This window comes from Topomyia yanbarensis, chromosome 3 (genome assembly GCF_030247195.1).
Source record: "Topomyia yanbarensis strain Yona2022 chromosome 3, ASM3024719v1, whole genome shotgun sequence".
NCBI lineage: Eukaryota > Metazoa > Arthropoda > Insecta > Diptera > Culicidae > Topomyia > Topomyia yanbarensis.
The window spans coordinates 194,800,432-194,826,730 of NC_080672.1; the positions used below are offsets into that span (position 1 = coordinate 194,800,432).

General features: G+C 37.2%; 1 protein-coding gene across 14 annotated transcripts in view; it reads right to left on the reverse strand.

Moving 5' to 3' along the window:
* Window positions 1-26,299, reverse strand: part of LOC131693470 (transient receptor potential channel pyrexia) — a 116,661-nt gene that overhangs the window by 11,283 nt on the left and 79,079 nt on the right. For 11 of the 14 annotated variants that reach the window (XM_058981311.1, XM_058981314.1, XM_058981313.1 and 8 more), the window contains one exon: window positions 22,083-26,243. In XM_058981311.1, coding sequence (XP_058837294.1) covers window positions 23,393-26,243 — 2,851 coding nt within the window. In that variant the 3' untranslated portion in view covers window positions 22,083-23,392. Of the gene's footprint in view, window positions 1-22,082; window positions 26,244-26,299 lie in introns of those variants that run through there. The other 3 variants (XM_058981316.1, XM_058981315.1, XM_058981317.1) reach the window with 3 other exon arrangements.

The window sequence follows — 26,299 nt, forward strand, 5'->3', positions numbered from 1 at the left end:
GTATTTTTTACGCGAATTTTGAAATTTCCGCGGTTTTCATTTACGCGTTTTTTTTTTTAATTTAGGCGGTTTTCATTTGCACGGCCTGTATCCCCTGCGTAAAAAAAACCTGAGTGTAATTGCATCGGAAACAATCACATTCCCAGCAGAACTTTTTGTTTTCTAATTTCAAACACTTTTGTTTCGTACTGTACACAACGGAAAATTTTAAAACAGAACTTACCGTCCCAGCAGCAGTTTAGGCGGGTGTTCTTTTTCGATTCAAATTCAAGCCATGTCTTATTCGTTACTGGACTTAAAATTGTTTTCCCAGTTTATCCAGTCAGAGTATCTGTCCTGCCCTATGTAGTTAAAACACAGTTCTAATTGCGTTTTAAAGTATACAACAAATTGAACGGTTAGGTATACTAATTTAAATTTTAAAATATATCTGTTTGAAATTATGCAACAAACCGCTGTACTGAAGATATAATTATGTCAGTCCTATTACCACATAAAACACCTATATAACATAAAACGCTGCAGAATTGGTTTAATAATACAATGTTTACACTACAGAGTTATAACACGTTTTAATAATTAGCAACAAGAGAAAATGTCACCAAGATAGCATAAAACCCGTTTTAACTGGTAGTGCGAACGTTGCATAACAATGTAATTTATCAAATAATTTCATTTTTTTCACCACTAATCGATCAAGAAATACTTAATCTTAAGATTGTTTACTTAAGTTCATTAATACATTATTGAAAATTTAAATGGAAAATGAAATTTCATATTTCATGAAGAATCTGTATATTTCCGTTGCTGGGCGTGGGCTTCCTCGTCACGGTTCTAAATATGGAACTTTTCTTTTAAAAATATTTTTTGGACAGACCAGCCTATTTTTACTAGATGGATCAGCCAAATAATGCCAATCACCTAGTGAGATACTTGATTAATTAATAGATTACCGTTAAAAGACCTTCAATAAATTATGTTTTAATGGGGAGGGTATATAGCAAATTGTAACATAAAAAACAGGCGAGTGAGCAAGAACTTGAGTCGATATGTGTGATAGATAAAATACATTTGCACGCTCTTGAAAAAAGCTACATTTTTAATGTCACCGTGGTCGTGTCCTGTACACAACCCTTTAATTTTTTTTGTTCAATGCTTTTGATGAACAGTCCTACGCAAATGTGGCAATCGCAAAACCTTGCTTCGATTGTAATAAATAAATTGGCTCCAGTACACGCTTCTTACTCCTAGTTGCTCCGGACAAAAAAATCGCTCGTTTTTACTCCGGTTTAGTACCAGAAGGAGCGAAAATAGTTGAAATGAATATAAGATTTGTTCCAGTACCAAGAGAAACTGGAAGTGCTCCGGAGCAACTTTCGTATACTGGAACAAACCTATAGAAACGATTTTCTCCTTGTTTGTTACGGAGTACTACCAGTTTTTCCTGCACACCAAAAAATAATGAAATTTAAACGACATGTAAATCAATACGAATGTAAACATACAACGATTGAATCCAAAATTTGATTGAAAATTACGTTAAAATCAATTGGAGCATCAAACAGCACACAATTTAACACTTTCATTCGTGCAATATTACATGTCATTCATTTTACAGCAGTATTCGAGTAAAAATACATTGAAGTGCATTGGTTTTCCGTTTAAACGAACTGTAATTTTCAATCCACATGTAAAATTTTAATAAAATTCGTTGAAGAAAGCACGACAAGTCGTGTGTATTTGTGGTGGAACTTAATGTTACATTTATATTCATGCTCCAAATATGTGCATGAAAATAAACTCAAAATTACAAAATATTTTTTTCTGTGTGGTACTGAAACAAACCTAATGCTACCAAGACAGCCGAATAAGGAGCAATGGTGGTCGGTGTTATGCCGAATTCTAAGGCGATCAATGAAAAATGTTCATTAGCGATTGATACATAAGTTGATCCATCGGAACAGACACTGCAAACTTCGAACACTGACTACGAAAGAGACCATGACGGCGCCGATGGTTGGGTGGTAAGCGTGACCGCCACCCACCCCAGTTGGTCTGGGTTCAATCCCAGTCGAGGTCGTTGAGATTTTTCAGAGGTGAGAAAAATCTGAGGTCACGCCTTCCTTCGGAAGGGAAGTAAAGCCGTTGGTCCCCGGTTCATGAGTTGATGGGTCGATATCCAATCCAGATAGTGGGAGTGTCACCTCTCTGGCGTCGGTGTTTGGCCTTGTAGCGGAAATAGGCCGACGGAAAATAAACAGAATTGGAAAGAGACCATGATAAACCGAAACAGAACGTACCGAGCTGTCCATCTGTAGACTGTCTTTAGTCAATAGGAGTCGGTTGTGATTCTGGAACAGGCAATATAACGAATGTTCCATTGTGAAGTACGAACTGTAGTATTGATTCCGGCAAGGCTGAAGGCAGCGGAAATCGAAAAGAACTTTTTAATTCCATCGGTAGATAGGGTTATGAAATGAGACCAGTGCGAAAAACACAGGTTTCCAAGGCAGCCAAAGTTTGCACCTTTTCAATCTATTTATATTTAGCAATAAAAGTTGCGATTTCAAAACGACTTATTTTTACTATATTGAAAAATGGCAGTTAATTTATTTTTAAAACTTGATAATCCTATAATTCTTGAACAGTCCTATTACGATTCCAACAAGGACGTCCAGAATGTGGTGTCTGAATAAGGGCAAAAAGGAAAGACAGAGCAACGTAGATGCCACTGACCACCATTGAAACTCACTGTATCCAAACAGGTCAGAAAAATAACGATGATTACACCGCTGCATTCGTGCCCCGATTGGAAGTTGAGCTCCGGTCCATTGCAGAATAGATCATCGTTGGCAAATGGGTGAAAGTGTCTTGGGGCAGCCCTGCTTATGGCCACCGTGACAATATCAGTACATGCAGAAGAATCTGGCCTTTTTGAATCAACAAAACGTTTAGTTGAATCAAAAACGTGGCGAATGACTGTTTCAAACTGAAATGGGCGTTTTTTGAAAGCATGTATTTGGTTTAGTTCAACAAATACTTCTGTTTACATTTTAAATAGAAACATTGTTGAATCAAAATAAAATTTGTTAGATCTAATAAATCCCTTTGTTTAAATCTCAACAGAATCTTTGTTTAATTTTAACTAAATTTGAGTTGTTCTCTCCTTTGGTTAATACAAACGATTTGTTTTTGTTTCTTCAAACTTGTTTTTTCGGTTAAACTTATCATGATGTTGTTGTTTCAAACGAAATATTTGTTGAAACTACTGAAAAGCCAACAAATGAATTAGTTGGTAATTTCAACCAACAGTATTGATTGAAGCAAACCTGAATCTTGTTTGTCACTATACTACCCATGATCGCATAGTTGTCCTATTTTCTATGGGATTTCCTATTTTTATGGGACTGATATGTGATCATGGGCAGTATATCAAACGGGAAAATTGTTATTTAAAACCAACATTTGTTTATTTTTACTAATTCTAATACTAAATATAGGAGTGATAAGATCTACGAACAGATTAACTTGCGTCTGGTACCATGACGGCATATCATCCAACAAAACGCAAGCAAACTGGCTAGTCGGGGAATCGCATGGCAAGAGTACTATATAAATAATTTCATAATCTGTACCATGCTCGGTGCGTGCAGCATCTACCAACTTCCAAAACTTTGCAGTGAGTTTGTAGTGTACGGAAGGGAACAAAATACAACATAAAGTTAATGAATTCTTTCATTATTACAACGTTAAACGCCAATAATTTTTTAATGCCGGTGGGAGAGGACTTTCATTCGTGTTATTAGGTCGATCTACAAAGAATACAAAAAAATTAAACCATAACGCATCACAAAATGCTTTGATAAACCTACTCTGCTGCTGCTGATTGTGTTTAATCCTTGTACTTGTATTTGTATTTCACCATTATTCTTTACTAGCGGAATTGAATAAAATTTTGTTTATGTTCCAGTTTTCCAGTACTGCATTAATAAGCGATCGCTGGAGGATTAGTTAATTTCTGCTGAAAATAGAATCTTGTGCTAAAGACGACGAAAAAATGCGCAAACAAACTGTCTCACGACCGAAAAAAAATAACGAAATCATTTAACTTTTGCGCTATGATATAAAGGAAAGGCGTCCACATTTATCCGCGTTTGAGTGCTGTCAATTAACTGAACAGAAAGATGTGAAAGAGTAAACAAAACAAACTAGGCGCCATATTTCGTTCTGATGGGTATCTTTAATGATTTTCATTTTACGTTCCGCGGGCCCGGCCACTATAATTTATTTCGCTAGAAAAAAGGCAATCACTCAAAACGACAGAGATTTTCCATTTCTGCATCTTGTTTTTTGACAGATTTGAGTGAATTATCGTAACAAAGGGAATGCGTGCAGTTGTATTCCCCACGCGAAATTCATCCAATTGGTGTAATAGTATGGGGAAACGAGGTAAGATAAGGCATGAGAATATTGGGTGGAATGGGCAGTTGAACGATTTTTTAATTTTTTCAATAGTTAGAGGCAGAATAACATTGCGATCATAGTCAGAATCGATTTCGGGATGCAAAATTAAGTATTTAAGCACATAATTTTTTTTGTTGAGAAAGATCTATTGTCAGTGGAAATATTGGAGATTCATAAACCGAACACAACTTCAAAGTTTCGTTCGAATCGACGATGGTCATATTTTGTGGTCAGCCGGTTTCTCATGGAATCCCTCAATATATTCTGAATCCTGATTCCTATATTAGATTAGGTAAGTGTTCCGAATCGAGGCTTTTTCGAAGGATGGGTGAGTTTTTCTTGGAAATGGTTCTAAATGTGCTATTTAGGAACAATCAATGTAGGGATCGGGAGGAAAACTTTAAAGTGGTTTAATCTGAAAAAAGTAGGTTGTTCTTACTAACCTTGCCAACGGTGGTAATGCGCATGAGAGGATTATATTTAGGGCGAGGGTAGTGTGCGATGCGGCTTCGCGGCATAGTCGTTTCCAGGGATTCGAGGCAACACGGGACCGCAGAGAGTCTGCCGGACGAGGTGGTCTTAGTCTTGCTGTTGAGGGGGGTGGGCGGGTCTGTAATCTACTAGTTTGTCCGGTATACTCGGTATACTGAGTATGCCGGGCGGGCGGGTGTCTTGCAGGTTTGTTTGCGCCCTTCGGTAGCGGGATCGGGACCGCCTCGTCAGGCGTATTCTCAGCGGCTTTGCACCGCTCCGAGTCCTTAGAATCGACTGTGCGGCCAAGCCGCATCACTGTACCTTCGCCCTTAGCATCACTTTCTCACCCCCGACTTTTTTTCATTGCTTGTTGTAGAATAGATCATTTAGAACATTATATTATATTATATTATATTATATTATATTATATTATATTATATTATATTATATTATATTATATTATATTATATTATATTATATTATATTATATTATATTATATTATATTATATTATATTATATTATATTATATTATATTATATTATATTATATTATATTATATTATATTATATTATATTATACTATATTATCGCATTCCTTATATTCGTCGTATTTTATCTATCATAAACAAATGTATGCTCTATATTCCACAATTCATTAGGAAGCAATATTGCATGCAACATTGAGACTATAAAGAGGAAACCAAAGGCCTTAGTACAGCGCAAATTCGTTAGTTGGGTGTTCGCTAGTTGGGCTGTTCGTTAGTTGGGTGTTCGCTAGTTGGGGCGTGCCCCAACTAAAAAACACTTTTATGTCTAAACTGAAAGTCGAAAACTGATTGACGTTTGAATGTCATTGATTTCAAGGGGTTCATTGGTTGATTTCTGTGGCGGTCCAGAAAAAATCATACTTTGAAATTCAATGGAATTTTATTTTTTGAATTCATATTTCGGAATGATTTTAGTGAAATAAATGTGTTAAATATTTCGCTTCTTCCATTCAGCATCAATTAGTTTGTGTCGCAGAGACGTTAGTTTAGTAACTTTTGAAGGTCATCTCTGATGTATGCAATCACATTATCCAATCTTTTTTAGCTAGTGGCAACGTAGTATGTTTGTGCTTTATCGGCTTTTTCCCGACGGTGTATCCATTTCCTGTTTTATGTGAAGGAATTTATCAAAAAATAATTGATGGCAAAAAGAACAATAATGACATACTTTGTCACAAAAAAACAACTTTAAACTGGAAGGAAACAGCCAAATTTTGTGAATTGTAAAATATTTCGTTTGTTTTTTATAAAAGAAAACAAAAAATCAGCGTTTCCCTTGGGTAATTTTTGTCAGCTGTCAGTTGCCCCAATTAACGGATACGATTCGCTAGTTGGGGCGCAGTCGTGACCCAACTAACGAATTTGCGCTGTATAAAGGCACGCAAATAGTGTGCAGAGGTATCAGAGATGGATTCCAGTTGTGCTCGATAGCTAGGCTTTTTTGACTTCACTCTTTGCGCAACTGTTCTCTATAGACTGTGGAGGAAACATGTTATTCCAGTGCGGAGTGGAAACGTGCGTAACCGAGGTGGATTCTTGATACACGCAACAATTACATACCGTATTATTATTATATTGCTATTCATAATTCTATTGCTGTTCATTAATTCAAAGAATTGGGATTTGTTGTTCTCGGAGTCAGTAAAACAGCAAACTACAAAAAAATAATTAAACGAAAACCGACGACATGAAAAAAACCAGCACGATATACTAAGACGGGACTATTTCACGCAAGGCAAATCTAATGCATTCTGGGTGCATCTAAAACGGAGAAAGCTTCATTCCTGGACACATTTATATTGCCTCCAAACAAAGTTTAACTTGAGCTTTTTACACATTTTATTTTCGTTCCTATACTAACACATGCGTTTTTCATTCATATCCTAGGCCTAGTCTCCTCTCTTTTCCTTTCCCTTTCCCATTGTCTATCTCCTCCTGTCTATTATGATCACTGTGTGGCGTCTATTTTCGTGCCTCGTGTGTTCTCTTTGTGTGCTTTTTCTCGGCCTGCTGTATGCAAGCGGCCGGTACTACGAAAGGCTCGCTTCGAACTTAGGGTAGCGGCCCTGTTTTAAGTCACATGCGCATGGACAATCACAAAACGGAAACGTGCATTTATCTACTCACGACCTTTTGACGTTACGTGCTGCTCACTGCATTCTGCGGGTGACGACGGAGCTGTTTCTCTGCTGTCTATCTTCGCCTGGAACCTGTGCCGAAGTCGTCACCCCTGATTCGCTCGACGTGGCACGGACGCCGCAAATTCCGGTCAAACCGAAAACGTAGATGTTGCTTGCCGATCGTAGCGTGTCGGCTGGTCTGCCCTGCCAAGGGCGCGTTGATGACGTCAGCGACCCTCTTCCGGTCACGTGTACCGCCGGGAAACCTTGAGAGCTGACGGTGGGGTCAGAAGCTGTCACTAGCGGTATTGTGTGGTATGTTGGGCGTTTGACCGTTGCGAATCTATGAGAAAATTAAGATCGCACACGAAGCGAGAAATAAGCACAATGCACATTGGATGAGAACACGAGGCTTACCTTTAAACTCACAAATACGCACGCGACACTGCCTACACTGACTGCCACTGAATAGGATTCTATCTAGCTGTTTGGGAAAGGAAACGTGACGTTTTAGCAAACTGTTAAAGAGTCTTCATGTCATTTTTCTACCTTTTTAAACACACCACGACGCGAATTTTACAAACGGACAACTTCTGCCTCTTCCACTAGTCAGACCAAAGTGAGAAATCTAGCATTGGGAATCCTCAGATTAACCGGGCATTTGGTAATCTTCGTACCGGAACTTGCTTAGCGAAGTTCTTGAAAATCGCGTTCAAATACACGAAATCCCAAATTGCAGCAAGGGTCATCTTTTTCTAACGGACAGTTTTAATCATACCAAGCCGCTTGCCTCCCACATGACAGAGTGAAAAAGAATCTTTCCCCGGCACATTGCGTAAGGGTCAGTGGCCTCAATCGGCAGCAAATCTTCATCGTATCAGCGGGTGCGTCGGTAGCAGTCTCATTGGTAGACGAATGCTAGGAACTCATTTGCTTATATGATTATGCCAAGTCCTATCCTACATGGGAGCGTAGTATGCGGTAATCCCAATTGAAGATTTGTTTCGAATTAATACTCGACCAAATCTATGAAGCTATTTTGAAATTATTTATTCCATATTTATTATTCATTTAACATGCATTTTATAACCTAAACAATAATAAACAAAAGTTAATATACCAAGACTATTTGTATACAACGTTGCACACAACCTATAGGCATATATGTACTCGTTACAACATTATTCTCTGATATCGCTTCACATGGTACATGCCCAATATTATATCCATAAGGTAAAATATATTCATTACAATCATGGGAGTGGGCGTAGCGTATTGGTAAATCGATTGCCTTGCATGCAGCGCATCTGGGTTCGATTCCCAACCCCGTACATAGGGTTAGAAATTTTTCATAAGAGATTTTTCTAACCCGAAGAGGCGAATGACCTTAAGGTTAAAACCTCTATAATCGAAATAAAAAAATAAAAAATTACAATCATTTTATACAGAATGTTTACTATATAAAAACTATATGCCATTTGGTTGGGAGGGAGCATCAGGGTATCATTCAAGTTGCAACTTGGACTAGATGTCGTGGGTCGCCAGCTTCTAGTTACAAAATAAGAATGCTCCCATTGATCGCATAATTCTTCGGGATGACGCTGTTGCTGTGAACATTTTTATCTGACAAGTGGTAATAAGATTGACGCGCCCTTTTCACACAGACCATCAGTTAGTGCCTTAACAAGTATTGGAAATTGAGTTATGCAATTGGCTGGATCTTTTCGTTGGAAGGAGATTCTCTGTCCCTTCGGATTGCGCATAAATGACTATGTTTATGGATCCGCCCCATTTTGGCCCTTTATACAGCGTTAATGTGAATGATGGTTGATAACTTAATTTTATCTATGCTATTAAAGGCATCTTCAGCCACCGAAGTATTCCATGCACTGGTGGGTTCCTATATCATCATCATCATCACAATATGAAAACATCCATAATTTTACGATTTTTCCATGAAAATTATAAAAAATTGCTCAACATTCTGCTAAAGAAGCGTCTTTGTTTCAATAAAAATTTAGAAAAAGCCTTCAATTTCGCATCCAACGCTATTTATCATAAAAATCGGTTTAAAAATGGCCGAGTTATTAATTTTTTTTTTAGATTAGAAACTTGCTCGTATGAGCTCTTAAGGGATCAGTGAGGTATTGTCTGGCACTATAAGATGCTATAATTATATCTCACACATATACTTTTGAATAAATACGTATTCGAGCAAAATAAAATATATTTTTTGAAAATTTTATATGACCTTAAAAGTTTATGCGAGCAGTGGGTGAACGGAGAACGGTGAGTCTAGTTATGTACGGTATGCAAAGTAAGCTCGATGGCGGATCCAAGACATAGTGTCTCGATCATATACATTTGGAACAACATCAGATGTTGTTTCAAACTGTTCTCAACTCCTATTCGACAGCTCTCACAACGCTACCCATGTTACGGCTTGGTAAGGCCAAACTGGTGTCGAGGGGGGTCAATTAAGGTTGTCTGGCGTTTTCTTGATGGTCACATCATTAGCATCTACATTAGAATCGTCAGACAGCCGTAGTTGATTATAGAATTAGGGATTTTTTTAATAAAATTATTTATATTATATTTAACGTGTAGAATCCCTTGAGCGTCTCAAATACGAGTTCCGACGGAAATTGAGGATTCTATGAAAGAAATCTCTGCTATGAGACGGTCGACCGAGGGCTTCGAAATACCGAGGAGCGGTAAGTGAGTTTTACAAGAGGGAATAGGACATTTCTTTCGGTTAAACTTATCATGATTTTGTTGTTTCAAACGAAATATTTGTTGAAACTACTGAAAAGCCAACAAATGAATTAGTTGGTAATTTCAACCAACAGTATTGATTGAAGCAAACCTGAATCTTGTTTGTCACTATACTACCCATGATCGCATAGTTGTCCTATTTTCTATGGGATTTCCTATTTTTATGGGACTGATATGTGATCATGGGCAGTATATCAAACGGGAAAATTGTTATTTAAAACCAACATTTGTTTATTTTTACTAATTTTTTTTTCTGCGTGTAGAGGAGTGATAAGATCTACGAACAGATTAACTTGCGTCTGGTACCATGACGGCATATCATCCAACAAAACGCAAGCAAACTGGCTAGTCGGGGAATCGCATGGCAAGAGTACTATATAAATAATTTCATAATCTGTACCATGCTCGGTGCGTGCAGCATCTACCAACTTCCAAAACTTTGCAGTGAGTTTGTAGTGTACGGAAGGGAACAAAATACAACATAAAGTTAATGAATTCTTTCATTATTACAACGTTAAACGCCAATAATTTTTTAATGCCGGTGGGAGAGGACTTTCATTCGTGTTATTAGGTCGATCTACAAAGAATACAAAAAAAATTAAACCATAACGCATCACAAAATGCTTTGATAAACCTACTCTGCTGCTGCTGATTGTGTTTAATCCTTGTACTTGTATTTGTATTTCACCATTATTCTTTACTAGCGGAATTGAATAAAATTTTGTTTATGTTCCAGTTTTCCAGTACTGCATTAATAAGCGATCGCTGGAGGATTAGTTAATTTATGCTGAAAACAGAATCTTGTGCTAAAGACGACGAAAAACTGCGCAAACAAACTGTCTCACGACCGAAAAAAATAACGAAATCATTTAACTTTTGCGCTATGATATAAAGGAAAGGCGTCCACATTTATCCGCGTTTGAGTGCTGTCAATTAACTGAACAGAAAGATGTGAAAGAGTAAACAAAACAAAGTAGGAGCCATATTTCATTCCTATGGGTATCTTTAATGATTTTCATTTTACGTTCCGCGGGCCCGGCCACTATAATTTATTTCGCTAGAAAAAAGGCAATCACTCAAAACGACAGAGATTTTCCATTTCTGCATCTTGTTTTTTGACAGATTTGAGTGAATTATCGTAACAAAGGGAATGCGTGAAGTTGTATTCCCCACGCGAAATTCATCCAATTGGTGTAATAGTATGGGGAAACGAGGTAAGATAAGGCATGAGAATATTGGGTGGAATGGGCAGTTGAACGATTTTTTAATTTTTTCAATAGTTAGAGGCAGAATAACATTGCGATCATAGTCAGAATCGATTTCGGGATGCAAAATTAAGTATTTAAGCACATAAATTTTTTTTGTTGAGAAAGGTCTATTGTCAGTGGAAATATTGGAGATTCATAAACCGAACACAACTTCAAAGTTTCGTTCGAATCGACGATGGTCATATTTTGTGGTCAGCCGGTTTCTCATGGAAACCCTCAATATATTCTGAATCCTGATTCCTATATTAGATTAGGTAAGTGTTCCGAATCGAGGCTTTTTCGAAGGATGGGTGAGTTTTTCTTGGAAATGGTTCTAAATGTGCTATTTAGGAACAATCAATGTAGGGATCGGGAGGAAAGCTTTAAAGTGGTTTAATCTGAAAAAAGTAGGTTGTTCTTACTAACCTTGCCAACGGTGGTAATGCGCATGAGAGGATTATATTTAGGGCGAGGGTAGTGTGCGATGCGGCTTCGCGGCATAGTCGTTTCCAGGGATTCGAGGCAACACGGGACCGCAGAGAGTCTGCCGGACGAGGTGGTCTTAGTCTTGCTGTTGAGGGGGGCGGGCGGGTCTGTAATCTACTAGTTTGTCCGGTATACTCGGTATACTGAGTATGCCGGGCGGGCGGGTGTCTTGCAGGTTTGTTTGCGCCCTTCGGTAGCGGGATCGGGACCGCCTCGTCAGGCGTATTCTCAGCGGCTTTGCACCGCTCCGAGTCCTTAGAATCGACTGTGCGGCCAAGCCGCATCACTCTACCTTCGCCCTTAGCATCACTTTCTCACCCCCGACTTTTTTTCATTGCTTGTTGTAGAATAGATCATTTAGAACATTATATTATATTATATTATATTATATTATATTATATTATATTATATTATATTATATTATATTATATTATATTATATTATATTATATTATATTATATTATATTATATTATATTATATTATATTATATTATATTATATTATATTATATTATATTATATTATATTATATTATATTATATTATATTATATTATATTATATTATATTATATTATATTATCATATTCCTTATGTTCATCGTATTTTATCTATCATAAACAAATGTATGCTCTATATTCCACAATTCATTAGGAAGCAATATTGCATGCAACATTGAGACTATAAAGAGGAAACCAAAGGCCTTAGTACAGCGCAAATTCGTTAGTTGGGTGTTCGTTAGTTGGGTGTTCGCTAGTTGGGGCATGCCCCAACTAAAAGACACATTTATGTCTAAACTGAAAGTCAAAAACTGATTGACGTTTGAATGTCATTGATTTCAAGGGTTGATTTCTGTGGCGATCCAGAAAAAATCATACTTTGAAATTCAATGGAATTTTATTTTTTGAATTCATATTTCGGAATGATTTTAGTGAAATAAATGTGTTAAATATTTCGCTTCTTCCATTCAGCATCAATTAGTTTGTGTCGCAGAGACGTTAGTTTAGTAACTTTTGAAGGTCATCTCTGATGTATGCGATCACATTATCCAATCTTTTTTAGCTAGTGGCAACGTAGTATGTTTGTGCTTTATCGGCTTTTTCCCGACGGTGTATCCATTTCCTGTTTTATGTGAAGGAATTTATCAAAAAATAATTGATGGCAAAAAGAACACTAATGACATACTTTGTCACAAAAAAACAACTTTAAACTGGAAGGAAACAGCCAAATTTTGTGAATTGTAAAATATTTCGTTTGTTTTTTATAAAAGAAAACAAAAAATCAGCGTTTCCCTTGGGTAATTTTTGTCAGCTGTCAGTTGCCCCAATTAACGGATACGATTCGCTAGTTGGGGCGCAGTCGTGACCCAACTAACGAATTTGCGCTGTATAAAGGCACGCAAATAGTGTGCAGAAAGTGAAGCCGAAAAAAGTCTACCTATGGAGCAAAATTAGAATCCAACTGTGCTGCAGAGGTATCAGAGATGGATTCCAGTTGTGCTCGATAGCTAGGCTTTTTTTGACTTCACTCTTTGCGCAACTGTTCTCTATAGACTGTGGAGGAAACATGTTATTCCAGTGCGGAGTGGAAACGTGCGTAACCGAGGTGGATTCTTGATACACGCAACAATTACATACCGTATTATTATTATATTGCTATTCATAATTCTATTGCTGTTCATTAATTCAAAGAATTGGGATTTGTTGTTCTCGGAGTCAGTAAAACAGCAAACTACAAAAAAATAATTAAACGAAAACCGACGACATGAAAAAAAAAGCACGATATACTAAGACGGGACTATTTCACGCAAGGCAAATCTAATGCATTCTGGGTGCATCTAAAACGGAGAAAGCTTCATTCCTGGACACATTTATATTGCCTCCAAACAAAGTTTAACTTGAGCTTTTTACACATTTTATTTTCGTTCCTATACTAACACATGCGTTTTTCATTCATATCCTAGGCCTAGTCTCCTCTCTTTTCCTTTCCCTTTCCCATTGTCTATCTCCTCCTGTCTATTATGATCACTGTGTGGCGTCTATTTTCGTGCCTCGTGTGTTCTCTTTGTGTGCTTTTTCTCGGCCTGCTGTATGCAAGCGGCCGGTACTACGAAAGGCTCGCTTCGAACTTAGGGTAGCGGCCCTGTTTTAAGTCACATGCGCATGGACAATCACAAAACGGAAACGTGCATTTATCTACTCACGACCTTTTGACGTTACGTGCTGCTCACTGCATTCTGCGGGTGATGACGGAGCTGTTTCTCTGCTGTCTATCTTCGCCTGGAACCTGTGCCGAAGTCGTCACCCCTGATTCGCTCGACGTGGCACGGACGCCGCAAATTCCGGTCGAACCGAAAACGTAGATGTTGGTTGCCGATCGTAGCGTGTCGGCTGGTCTGCCCTGCCAAGGGCGCGTTGATGACGTCAGCGACCCTCTTCCGGCCACGTGTACCGCCGGGAAACCTTGAGAGCTGACGGTGGGGTCAGAAGCTGTCACTAGCGGTATTGTGTGGTATGTTGGGCGTTTGACCGTTGCGAATCTATGAGAAAATTAAGATCGCACACGAAGCGAAAAATAAGCACAATGCACATTGGATGAGAACACGAGGCTTACCTTTAAACTCACAAATACGCACACGACACTGCCTACACTGACTGCCACTGAATAGGATTCTATCTAGCTGTTTGGGAAAGGAAACGTGACGTTTTAGCAAACTGTTAAAGAGTCTTCATGTCATTTTTCTACCTTTTTAAACACACCACGACGCGAATTTTACAAACGGACAACTTCTGCCTCTTCCACTAATCAGACCAAAGTGAGAAATCTAGCATTGGGAATCCTCAGATTAACCGGGCATTTGGTAATCTTCGTACCGGAACTTGCTTAGCGAAGTTCTTGAAAATCGTGTTCAAATGCACGAAATCCCAAATTGCAGCAAGGGTCATCTTTTTCTAACGGACAGTTTTAATCATACCAAGCCGCTTGCCTCCCACATGACAGAGTGAAAAAGAATCTTTCCCCGGCACATTGCGTAAGGGTCAGTGGCCTCAATCGGTAGCAAATCTTCATCGTATCAGCGGGTGCGTCGGTAGCAGTCTCATTGGTAGACGAATGCTAGGAACTCATTTGCTTATATTATTATGCCAAGTCCTATCCTACATGGGAGCGTAGTATTCGGTAATCCCAATTGAAGATTTGTTTCGAATTAATACTCGACCAAATCTATGAAGCTATTTTGAAATTATTTATTCCATATTTATTATTCATTTAACATGCATTTTATAACCTAAACAATAATGAACAAAAGTTAATATACCAAGACTATTTGTATACAACATTGCAGACAATATTTGTATACAACGTTGCACGCAACCTATAGGCATATATGTACTCGTTACTACATTATTCTCTGATATCGCTTCACATGGTACATGCCCAATATTATATCCATAAGGTAAAATATATTCATTACAATCATGGGAGTGGGCGTAGCGTATTGGTAAATCGATTGCCTTGCACGCAGCGCACCTGGGTTCGATTCCCAACCCCGTACATAGGGTTAGAAATTTTTCATAAGAGATTTTTCTAACCCGAAGAGGCGAATGACCTTAAGGTTAAAACCTCTATAATCGAAATAAAAAAAAAATTACAATCATTATATACAGAATGTTTACTATATAAAAACTATATGCCATTTGGTTGGGAGGGAGCATCAGGGTATCATTCAAGTTGCAACTTGGACTAGATGTCGTGGGTCGCCAGCTTCTAGTTACAAAATAAGAATGCTCCCATTGATCGCATAATTCTTCGGGATGACGCTGTTGCTGTGAACATTTTTATCTGACAAGTGGTAATAAGATTGACGCGCCCTTTTCACACAGACCATCAGTTAGTGCCTTAACAAGTATTGGAAATTGAGTTATGCAATTGGCTGGATCTTTTCGTTGGAAGGAGATTCTCTGTCCCTTCGGATTGCGCATAAATGACTATGTTTATGGATCCGTCCCATTTTGGCCCTTTATACAGCGTTAATGTGAATGTTGGTTGATAACTTAATTTTATCTATGCTGTTAAAGGCATCTTCAGCCACCGAAGTATTCCATGCACTGGTGGGTTCCTATATCATCATCATCATCACAATATGAAAACATCCATAATTTTACGATTTTTCCATGAAAATTATAAAAAATTGCTCAACATTCTGCTAAAGAAGCGTCTTTGTTTCAATAAAAATTTAGAAAAAGCCTTCAATTTCGCATCCAACGCTATTTATCATAAAAATCGGTTTAAAAATGGCCGAGTTATTAAATTTTTTTCAGATTAGAAACTTGCTCGTATGAGCTCTTAAGGGATCAGTGAGGTATTGTCTCGCACTATAAGATGCTATAATTATATCTCACACATATACTTTTGAATAAATACGTATTCGAGCAAAATAAAATATATTTTTTGAAAATTTTATATGACCTTAAAAGTTTATGCGAGCAGTGGGTGAACGGAGAACGGTGAGTCTAGTTATGTACGGTATGCAAAGTAAGCTCGATGGCGGATCCAAGACATAGTGTCTCGATCATATACATTTGGAACAACATCAGATGTTGTTTCAAACTGTTCTCAACTCCTATTCGACAGCTCTCACAACGCCACCCATGTTACGGCTTGATAAGGCCAAACTGGTGTCGAGGGGGGTCAATTAAGGTTGTCTGGCGTTTTTTTGATGGTCACATCATTAGCATCTACATTAGAATCGTCAGACAGCCGTAGTTGATTATAGAATTAGGGATTTTTGACGTAGGACTTACGTCTTTCTTTACTATACTGGGTGTCATTTCAAAATTTTCAAAACGGATGCGTTACGTACACTTTGAACTCTAATAACTTTTCTCCTACTAAAGGAATTACTAATTTTGTTTCATAAATCGAAAGGAAAACGTTCAACGCTTGCTATTGATACCTTGTTTGCTATGTAAAACTTGTATAAAAAGTTCAAAAACTACTTTTAATGCGAATCAACATTAATGCTAAAACCTATAAATATGGGTGTCACAGTTTTTCTTAAAGCCAGACGTGTGTAAGCCACAGAGCAGAACACACGTACGTGTGCTGCTCAACGAGAAGCTGCATTTTGACCACCAACCAAATCATAGCTACTGCCTTATCGCTGCCAACCAAGAACAGTCGTCGCCCTGCGTGAAATTCATTGCTCTCAGAAGTGGACAGAGTTACTAATTCGCAAGCTGCTCTTCCAGTGCCTGGTCCGTGAGATTGCACAGAATTTCAAAACCTACTCTTCCGGAGCTCAGCCGTAATGGCCCTTTAAGAAGCCAGCGAGGCCTGCCTGGTTAGTTTGTTGGAAAATACCAATCTGTGCGCTATCCATGCCAAGCGAATAATCATCATGCCGAGCGGGAAACGGCGAAATAATATTCACAACAAACGGTCCTTATTAGGACCACAAAATCGTTCTCAGAAGAATTACAATTGAAATTTCCATTTCGTGCTTTGGAAAATAACTTCCCTCTTATCGGGTTAGTTATTTTCTATAATAATATCCGAAAAATGTGCAATAAAACCAATAAACTGACCAATTGGACGGAAGCAATAAAATACCTACAACAATTTGAGTCAGAAAAGTGATATTAACGGAAAAATGCTTCGATCGTTGTGTTTGGCAGCTGAAGTTGCCGATTTGTTTTCCAACGTCAATTATTTGCGCTGTGCTGTACGGAACAGATTTTTGCGCGATTTGTTGGGAAATAATTAAAACAATTGTGTAGTAGATTCCGTAGATTTTACCGTAAATTTTGATAGAAATGATTTTGTAAAAGCATTAATTAGCCGTGCTTTGAATGGTGGTTTTTGCAAATCTTTCTAGAACATTAGTGAATGTGGCAACCCTGCTACTAAGCGAATGCCACGCCAAAAAGAATGATGAAAATATTTTCATTTGTCGCACAAAGGGATGGACTACCATCTGCACTAAGAAGTTTATAAAAGAGATCGCATTCCGATATACAATGCTCATTCGATGTGAGCTGCGAAAGGGGAATGTTCGTGTATGTACGCAGCAGATGCGAATTCGGGCAAGGTTCGAATCGTTAGCAAGGATTCTCGTCTGGTATCACCAAACATAGTTATCTACAAACCGTTCTTTTTAGGATGAAAACATAATGGAGAAAGAATTGAATTAGAAAGTTCCATTTAATAACTTGCATTGAGTGTGCGCCTGTCAAGTCTGCTGTACTTTAGCAGTGACACATAAACCAATGTTTATCGAATTAATCTACAAACCCGTAGGTTTTTGCAAATCTTTCTAGAACATTAGTGAATGTGGAAACCCTGCTACTAAGCGAATGCCACGCCAAAAAGAATGATGAAAATATTTTCATTTGTCGCACAAAGGGATGGACTACCATCTGCACTAAGAAGTTTATAAAAGAGATCGCATTCCGATATACAATGCTCATTCGATGTGAGCTGCGAAAGGGGAATGCTCGTGTATGTACGCATCTGGTGTATGTAATCGTCTGGTATCACAAAAAATAGTTTTCTGCAAACCGTTCTTATTAGGATGAAAATATAATGGAGAAAGAATTTATTTAGAAAGCTCCTTTTAATAACTTGGATTGAGTTTGCACCTGTCAAGTCTGCTGTACTTTATCAATGACACATATAAACCAATGTTTATCGAATTAATCTACAATGCAAATATTTCCAGAACATTAGTGAATGTGGCAACCCTGCTACTAAGCGAATGCCACGCCAAAACGAATGATGAAAATATTTTCATTTGTCGCACAAAGGGATGGACTACCATCTGCACTAAGAAGTTTATAAAAGAGATCGCATTCCGATATACAATGCTCATTCGATGTGAGCTGCGAAAGGGGAATGCTCGTGTATGTACGCATCTGGTGTATGTAATCGTCTGGTATCACAAAAAATAGTTTTCTGCAAACCGTTCTTATTAGGATGAAAATATAATGGAGAAAGAATTTATTTAGAAAGCTCCTTTTAATAACTTGGATTGAGTTTGCACCTGTCAAGTCTGCTGTACTTTATCAATGACACATATAAACCAATGTTTATCGAATTAATCTACAATACAAATCTTTCTAGAACATTAGTGAATGTGGCAACCCTGCTACTAAGCGAATGCCACGCCAAAACGAATGATGAAAATATTTTCATTTGTCGCACAAAGGGATGGACTACCATCTGCACTAAGAAGTTTATAAAAGAGATCGCATTCCGATATACAATGCTCATTCGATGTGAGCTGCGAAAGGGGAATGCTTGTGTATGTACGCAGCAGATGCGAATTCGGGCAAGGTTCGAATCGTTAGCAAGGATTCTCGTCTGGTATCACCAAACATAGTTATCTACAAACCGTTCTTTTTAGGATGAAAACATAATGGAGAAAGAATTGAATTAGAAAGTTCCATTTAATAACTTGCATTGAGTGTGCGCCTGTCAAGTCTGCTGTACTTTAGCAGTGACACATAAACCAATGTTTATCGAATTAATCTACAAACCCGTAGGTTTTTGCAAATCTTTCTAGAACATTAGTGAATGTGGAAACCCTGCTACTAAGCGAATGCCACGCCAAAAAGAATGATGAAAATATTTTCATTTGTCGCACAAAGGGATGGACTACCATCTGCACTAAGAAGTTTATAAAAGAGATCGCATTCCGATATACAATGCTCATTCGATGTGAGCTGCGAAAGGGGAATGCTCGTGTATGTACGCATCTGGTGTATGTAATCGTCTGGTATCACAAAAAATAGTTTTCTGCAAACCGTTCTTATTAGGATGAAAATATAATGGAGAAAGAATTTATTTAGAAAGCTCCTTTTAATAACTTGGATTGAGTTTGCACCTGTCAAGTCTGCTGTACTTTATCAATGACACATATAAACCAATGTTTATCGAATTAATCTACAATGCAAATATTTCCAGAACATTAGTGAATGTGGCAACCCTGCTACTAAGCGAATGCCACGCCAAAACGAATGATGAAAATATTTTCATTTGTCGCACAAAGGGATGGACTACCATCTGCACTAAGAAGTTTATAAAAGAGATCGCATTCCGACATACAATGCTCATTCGATGCGAGCTGCAAAAGGGGAATGTTCGTGTATGTACGCATCTGGTGTATGCACTCGTCTGGTATCACCAAAAATAGTTATCTGCAAACCGTTCTTATTAGGATGAAAATATAATGGAGAAAGAATTTATTTAGAAAGCTCCTTTTAATAACTTGGATTGAGTTTGCGCCTGTCAAGTCTGCTGTACTTTATCAATGACACATATAAACCAATGTTTATCGAATTAATCTACAATGCAAATCTTTCTAGAACATTAGTGAATGTGGCAACCCTGCTACTAAGCGAATGCCACGCCAAAACGAATGATGAAAATATTTTCATTTGTCGCACAAAGGGATGGACTACCATCTGCACTAAGAAGTTTATAAAAGAGATCGCATTCCGATATACAATGCTCATTCGATGTGAGCTGCGAAAGGGGAATGCTTGTGTATGTACGCAGCAGATGCGAATTCGGGCAAGGTTCGAATCGTTAGCAAGGATTCTCGTCTGGTATCACCAAACATAGTTATCTACAAACCGTTCTTTTTAGGATGAAAACATAATGGAGAAAGAATTGAATTAGAAAGTTCCATTTAATAACTTGCATTGAGTGTGCGCCTGTCAAGTCTGCTGTACTTTAGCAGTGACACATAAACCAATGTTTATCGAATTAATCTACAAACCCGTAGGTTTTTGCAAATCTTTCTAGAACATTAGTGAATGTGGAAACCCTGCTACTAAGCGAATGCCACGCCAAAAAGAATGATGAAAATATTTTCATTTGTCGCACAAAGGGATGGACTACCATCTGCACTAAGAAGTTTATAAAAGAGATCGCATTCCGACATACAATGCTCATTCGATGCGAGCTGCAAAAGGGGAATGTTCGTGTATGTACGCATCTGGTGTATGCACTCGTCTGGTATCACCAAAAATAGTTATCTGCAAACCGTTCTTATTAGGATGAAAATATAATGGAGAAAGAATTTATTTAGAAAGCTCCTTTTAATAACTTGGATTGAGTTTGCGCCTGTCAAGTCTGCTGTACTTTATCAATGACACATATAAACCAATGTTTATCGAATTAATCTACAATGCAAATCTTTCTAGAACATTAGTGAATGTGGCAACCCTGCTACTAAGCGAATGCCACGCCAAAACGAATGATGAAAATATTTTCATTTGTCGCACAAAGGGATGGACTACCATCTGCACTAAGAAGTTTATAAAAGAGATCGCATTCCGATATACAATGCTCATTCGATGTGAGCTGCGAAAGGGAAATGTTCGTGTATGTACGCAGCAGAAGCGAATTCGGGCAAGGTTCGAATCGTTAGCAAGGATTCTCGTCTGGTATCACCAAACAGTTATCTACAAACCGTTCTTTTTAGGATGAAAACATAATGGAGAAAGAATTGAATTAGAAAGTTCCATTTAATAACTTGAATTGAGTTTGCGCCTGTCAATTCTTGTATACATTTACCAGTGATTCATATAAGCAAATGTTTATCAAATTAATCTACAAACCCGAAGGTTTTTGCAAGTCCTAGAAAATCAGTGAATGTGGCAATCTCATTCGACATGAAATTTCCAGTAAACATTCATTCAAAAAGTGCATTGGCTCAAATTATCCATGAATGTCATATGATATGCCCAAGTTTAGTCCTACGTCAACACCGCGGTTACGTCCCGGACATTAGGACATTACCCACTCCTAGTTTTTTAATAAAATTATTTATATTATATTTAACGTGTAGAATCCCTTGAGCGTCTCAAATACGAGTTCCGACGGAAATTGAGGATTCTATGAAAGAAATCTCTGCTATAAGACGGTTTACTACACAATATTCGATTCAACAAAGCTGTGAAATAAGTTTCAAATGTGTACTACTAATGCTATATAATTCAGCGCATTCGCCGGCAGGTTAAGTATGGAAGATCTTTTGATTAAGTGAATTTTATTATTCATAATCATTATATTACATATATATGTATATATATATATATATATATATATATATATATATATATATATATATATATATATATATATATATATATATATATATATATATATATATATATATATATATATATATATATATATATATATATATATATATATATATATATATATATATATATATATATATATATATATATATATATATATATATATATATATATATATATATATATATATATATATATATATATATATATATATATATATATATATATATATATATATATATATATATATATATATATATATATATATATATATATATATATATATATATATATATATATATATATATATATATATATATATATATATATATATATATATATATATATATATTACCATATATATTCCATTTTTATTTCGACTGTGTTAATCACATTTTCTTTTTTACATTTTAACGACATTTAATTAGCTAGAGATTACTGGGTAGGGAAAGTTATGAAAATTAGAGCCATAGTACTCAAGTAAGAGCAAGGATATGAGGTATACAAATCGGAAAACTAGAAGTAGCAGGGTCATTAGAACAGACTTAATATCGTACAGGCTTAACTTTTGTCTTCTGTTAATGAGGGTCGAGCTTAAGCAGCATAACTACGAATCACTCGAGTTCACAGCATCTCTCCTGGCATAGACAAACTTGTCCATCTTTACCGTGAGAACCGACAGTACTATGGCTCTAATTTTCATAACTTTCCATAACCAGTAATCTCTAGCTAATTGAATGTCGTTAAATATATCACTGTTATGTTAAAATCCAATTGATACAAACATTACATTAAGGCGGGGCTGGTTGATGGAACGATGACCTCGGAACATGTCTGGCGCTGTACACGAAATGGGTCATTGGAAAGTCAATTGAACCAACACCTACCTAAATCCTTGAACCAAGTTATTTGCATTAATATAGTTAAATACATACAAACATCTTTTTTTCTGTAAATCACTACCAGCTAGTGGGAGATAGGATGGTTAACACACACACCTTAAAAGTTCATGCGAGAAAGTTTCTAATTTGTAAAAAGATTAATAACCATTTTTCAACAGATTTTGATCATAAATAGGTCGTTGGATGCGGAATTGCATGTTCTTCCTAAATTTCACTTCAAAAAAGACTCTTCCTAATAAAAATGTAGAGCAAATTAAGACAAGGAATGTGGAATATCTAGCTCAGTTCACCCAAAAATAGTATTTATCATGAGATAGCACAACAGCGACGACATGTGAAATACTCAGAAATTTTATCACTAATAATTTTAAAAAATGTAGTAACATTACGATAAAATAGAAGCCAAGGTTCAGACAAGAAGTAGAGCCAAGAACATAACATTTGTTGATCGTTTTTGGTAAGTTATTGTGTTCTAATCTTATAGTAATTAACCCTCTAGTGCCCGAATTTTTATTTAACTTGAAAAAACTTTTGTAGGCGGGTCTCGTGATGAGAAAAACGAAAATAATGTTGATAATTCATGTAAGCAGTGGATTTTCCATTAAAGCCTTAAAATAAGTAGGCCGCCTAGATTGTGTTCTAATCTTATAGTAATTAAACCATGTTATTATCAATGTGTATTCAAATCATTACAGTTCCAACTTCAAAGTCATACATAGCTTCATAGCAATCGGAATGCTTTATTGATGATTTTTAATCATAGCACATTTTATCAGATGTTATCCACTGCGACTCGAAGCTTTTGTTGTTGTTTCGCTGTCAGTATATCAAGTAATTGTTCTAGCACGTGTTGGTTCTGTTGCAGTGTCTCTTTTAAATCGCAAATTTCATTTTTCAATAGATCTATCTTTTCAGCATTCTCATCTATTTTTGTAGTCAATGTGCAGATACTAGCCGATTCAAATCCACAGTCTGAATCGCCGGAGCGATCCATTGTTATTGCACTAGTATTGGTAGTGTCTAGTTTATTTTTTGAATTGAAAAAAACTAGGTTTGAATTTCGATTTGATATAGTATGACCGATATGTTTTCGTTGTTTAGCTACTTCATATGCCGCCATCATTATGTCTCTGGGAAGTCGCTTCTCACCCGGATTGAGAGGTTTCACACTGAGAACTACCCTATACGCTTGGGGGGATACTAAAGCAGTATAGTGCAGTAGACTTCGCAACCAATTCGGTAGCCAACCGTTGAATAGTGCCGATTCGATGTACGATATTAATTTGGTTTGCCGAACTAGTTTAGAAAGGCCGGCTGTCTTCTTCAATCCTTGAATATCATGTACAGCGATCCCAATTAAAAGATTCATTAGAATTACAGTGACAAACAAAAGAAATAATACAAAAGTTATCTGTGCACTTATTTCAAGCAAAAATGGAGGATCTTTGCCATCAGGATCATTTATCAGTAGCTCTAAATCTTGTTCACCTGTCATCATTACTAACACAGTAATAAAACCCATGAATGGATTAGCAAACGACGATGAGGACGGAAAAATTACACAAAAACTAATCGTAAAACCAATAAGCATGCATGAATATGCCATAAACAGCTTCGCGAATTCCACTTGTACTTTTCGATACATTGCAACATATGCTCCAAATACTGGCAACTGGCCTATCATTAGCATCAGATTGGTCCAACCAAGTAAAACAGCGAATGCTCCTACATGATTCTGCCACGTATATGTACGTTTCGTATAAATATAGGAGATCACAAAAACGCTTACAATGATAAACCATTCAATAGCGTTTTCAGCTTGTGTGACATATCGACGCAATGATGTATATCCGGTCATTCCATATATTTTGCGGCATATCTCGACTATTGTAATGGCGACGAGAACCATCCATTGCATTTCCATCACAAATGGGTTATTTCTTAGCATATCACCTAAAATAGACTGTTTTTGACACAATTCCTGTTCCTGAATTGTTTCCTTCATATCTTTACTTCCGTTATAACAGTTATGCGCTAATGCAGTCAAAACATACAACGTTAAAAAAAGTACAAACGTAAAACAAAACAACAGACGTGCTATATAATACTTTCTGATTTTCCCCCATTTGATATATAGGAAAGCAGAACAAAGCGGATGCTGGAGAATTTCCTTTTGCCCTTCATCTACGAAAGTATTCAGGTAACTTATTTCACGAGGATGACAATGTTGAAGAATACTCCTGAAATCCAATTCAAGTTCGACCTCGCGATTCGAGGAATCTTGTGAATGTGTCAGAGTAATTGCAGTGTCTAACCTAAGATTAATCATTGCCAGTGAGGCGGGTGTTTTTCTCATAATAACATTCAACGCGGATGTTCCTTTCTTAGTCTTAGTGGTAACGTCCGCACCATGAAACAACAACATTTCAACACAGTGCGCCAACCCATCCAATGCTGCCAAATGTAGCGCGGTAAAACCATACACATCTTGATGGTTTAAATTAGCACCCCAGCAAATCAAAATTTCTAATATATCAAAGGCTGAGTCTGATTTACTAATACTAGCATGGAGAGGAGTTCGATCGTCGGCATCTTGAGCATTGGCATCAGCATTACCTATTCTCAATAAAACTTCCACGCACTCTACACTAGCGGCCCGCGCAGCCAAGTGTAATGGTGTAAACCCTCGGTGATTTTTCGCCTTTACATCAGCACCTTTCGATAAGAGCAAAGTAACACATTCTAAATTACCCTCGTCTGCAGCCAAATGAAGTGCAGTTGTTTCTTTATCCCGAAGCTGCATTCTTATGTTGGGGTCAGCTTGCGGACAATTCAGTAGCACTTGCAAACACTGAGTGTGACCAAGGTCAGCCGCCAGATGAATTGAATTACTACCATTTTTATCAGACATATTCACATCCATACCTTCTGCGATAAATAGTTTTACACATTCTAAAGCGTTTGAACGTACAGCACAATGTAACAAAGACTCCTCACAGTTTTGTTTATTTGTAGGAATGTTTATGTTAGCACCATTGTTGATTAAAATTTTAGCGGTTTCAACAGAATTTCCAAGGGCTGCACAATGCAATGGAGTAAAGCATTTTGGCTGCACGTTTACTTCTACACCTTTCTGGAGAAGAAAGTTTACACAACTTACACAACCACTAAATGCACTTAGATGTAAAGCCGTTAATCCATTGCTATCGTAATACATAAGTTCTGCACCACTGTCGATCAGCCCATCTAAGAGTTCCGCGCGGTTTAGATATGCAGCCCAAAGAAAACTAATGTTTTTCTCTACATTAGATGATCCACCATATACTTCGCTAACATTGCTGGCATTAGTTATGCGAGATTCGATGTCTTCCAATAAGATAATACGACCGGAAGAGGTTCGCAATTGTTCCATAAGCGCATTTCGTATAGATTCATTGCAAATAAATGTTGTTGTATCTGTGCTGGGCTCCTCGAAGCTATCATACAAATTCGGTGCTCTTTCAGCTGGGGGCGACGGTCCGACCTGCATGTATTCAAAATCAGCACCAGCAAATGAACCTCCTGCCATTGCTTCTGGATCATTCCTCCAACGTACATTTCCTCCGGTGGACATGGTTTTGCGCCTAATAGAAAATGAAATGAATTAAAAAATATATTATGACATTGATAAAAACATTAT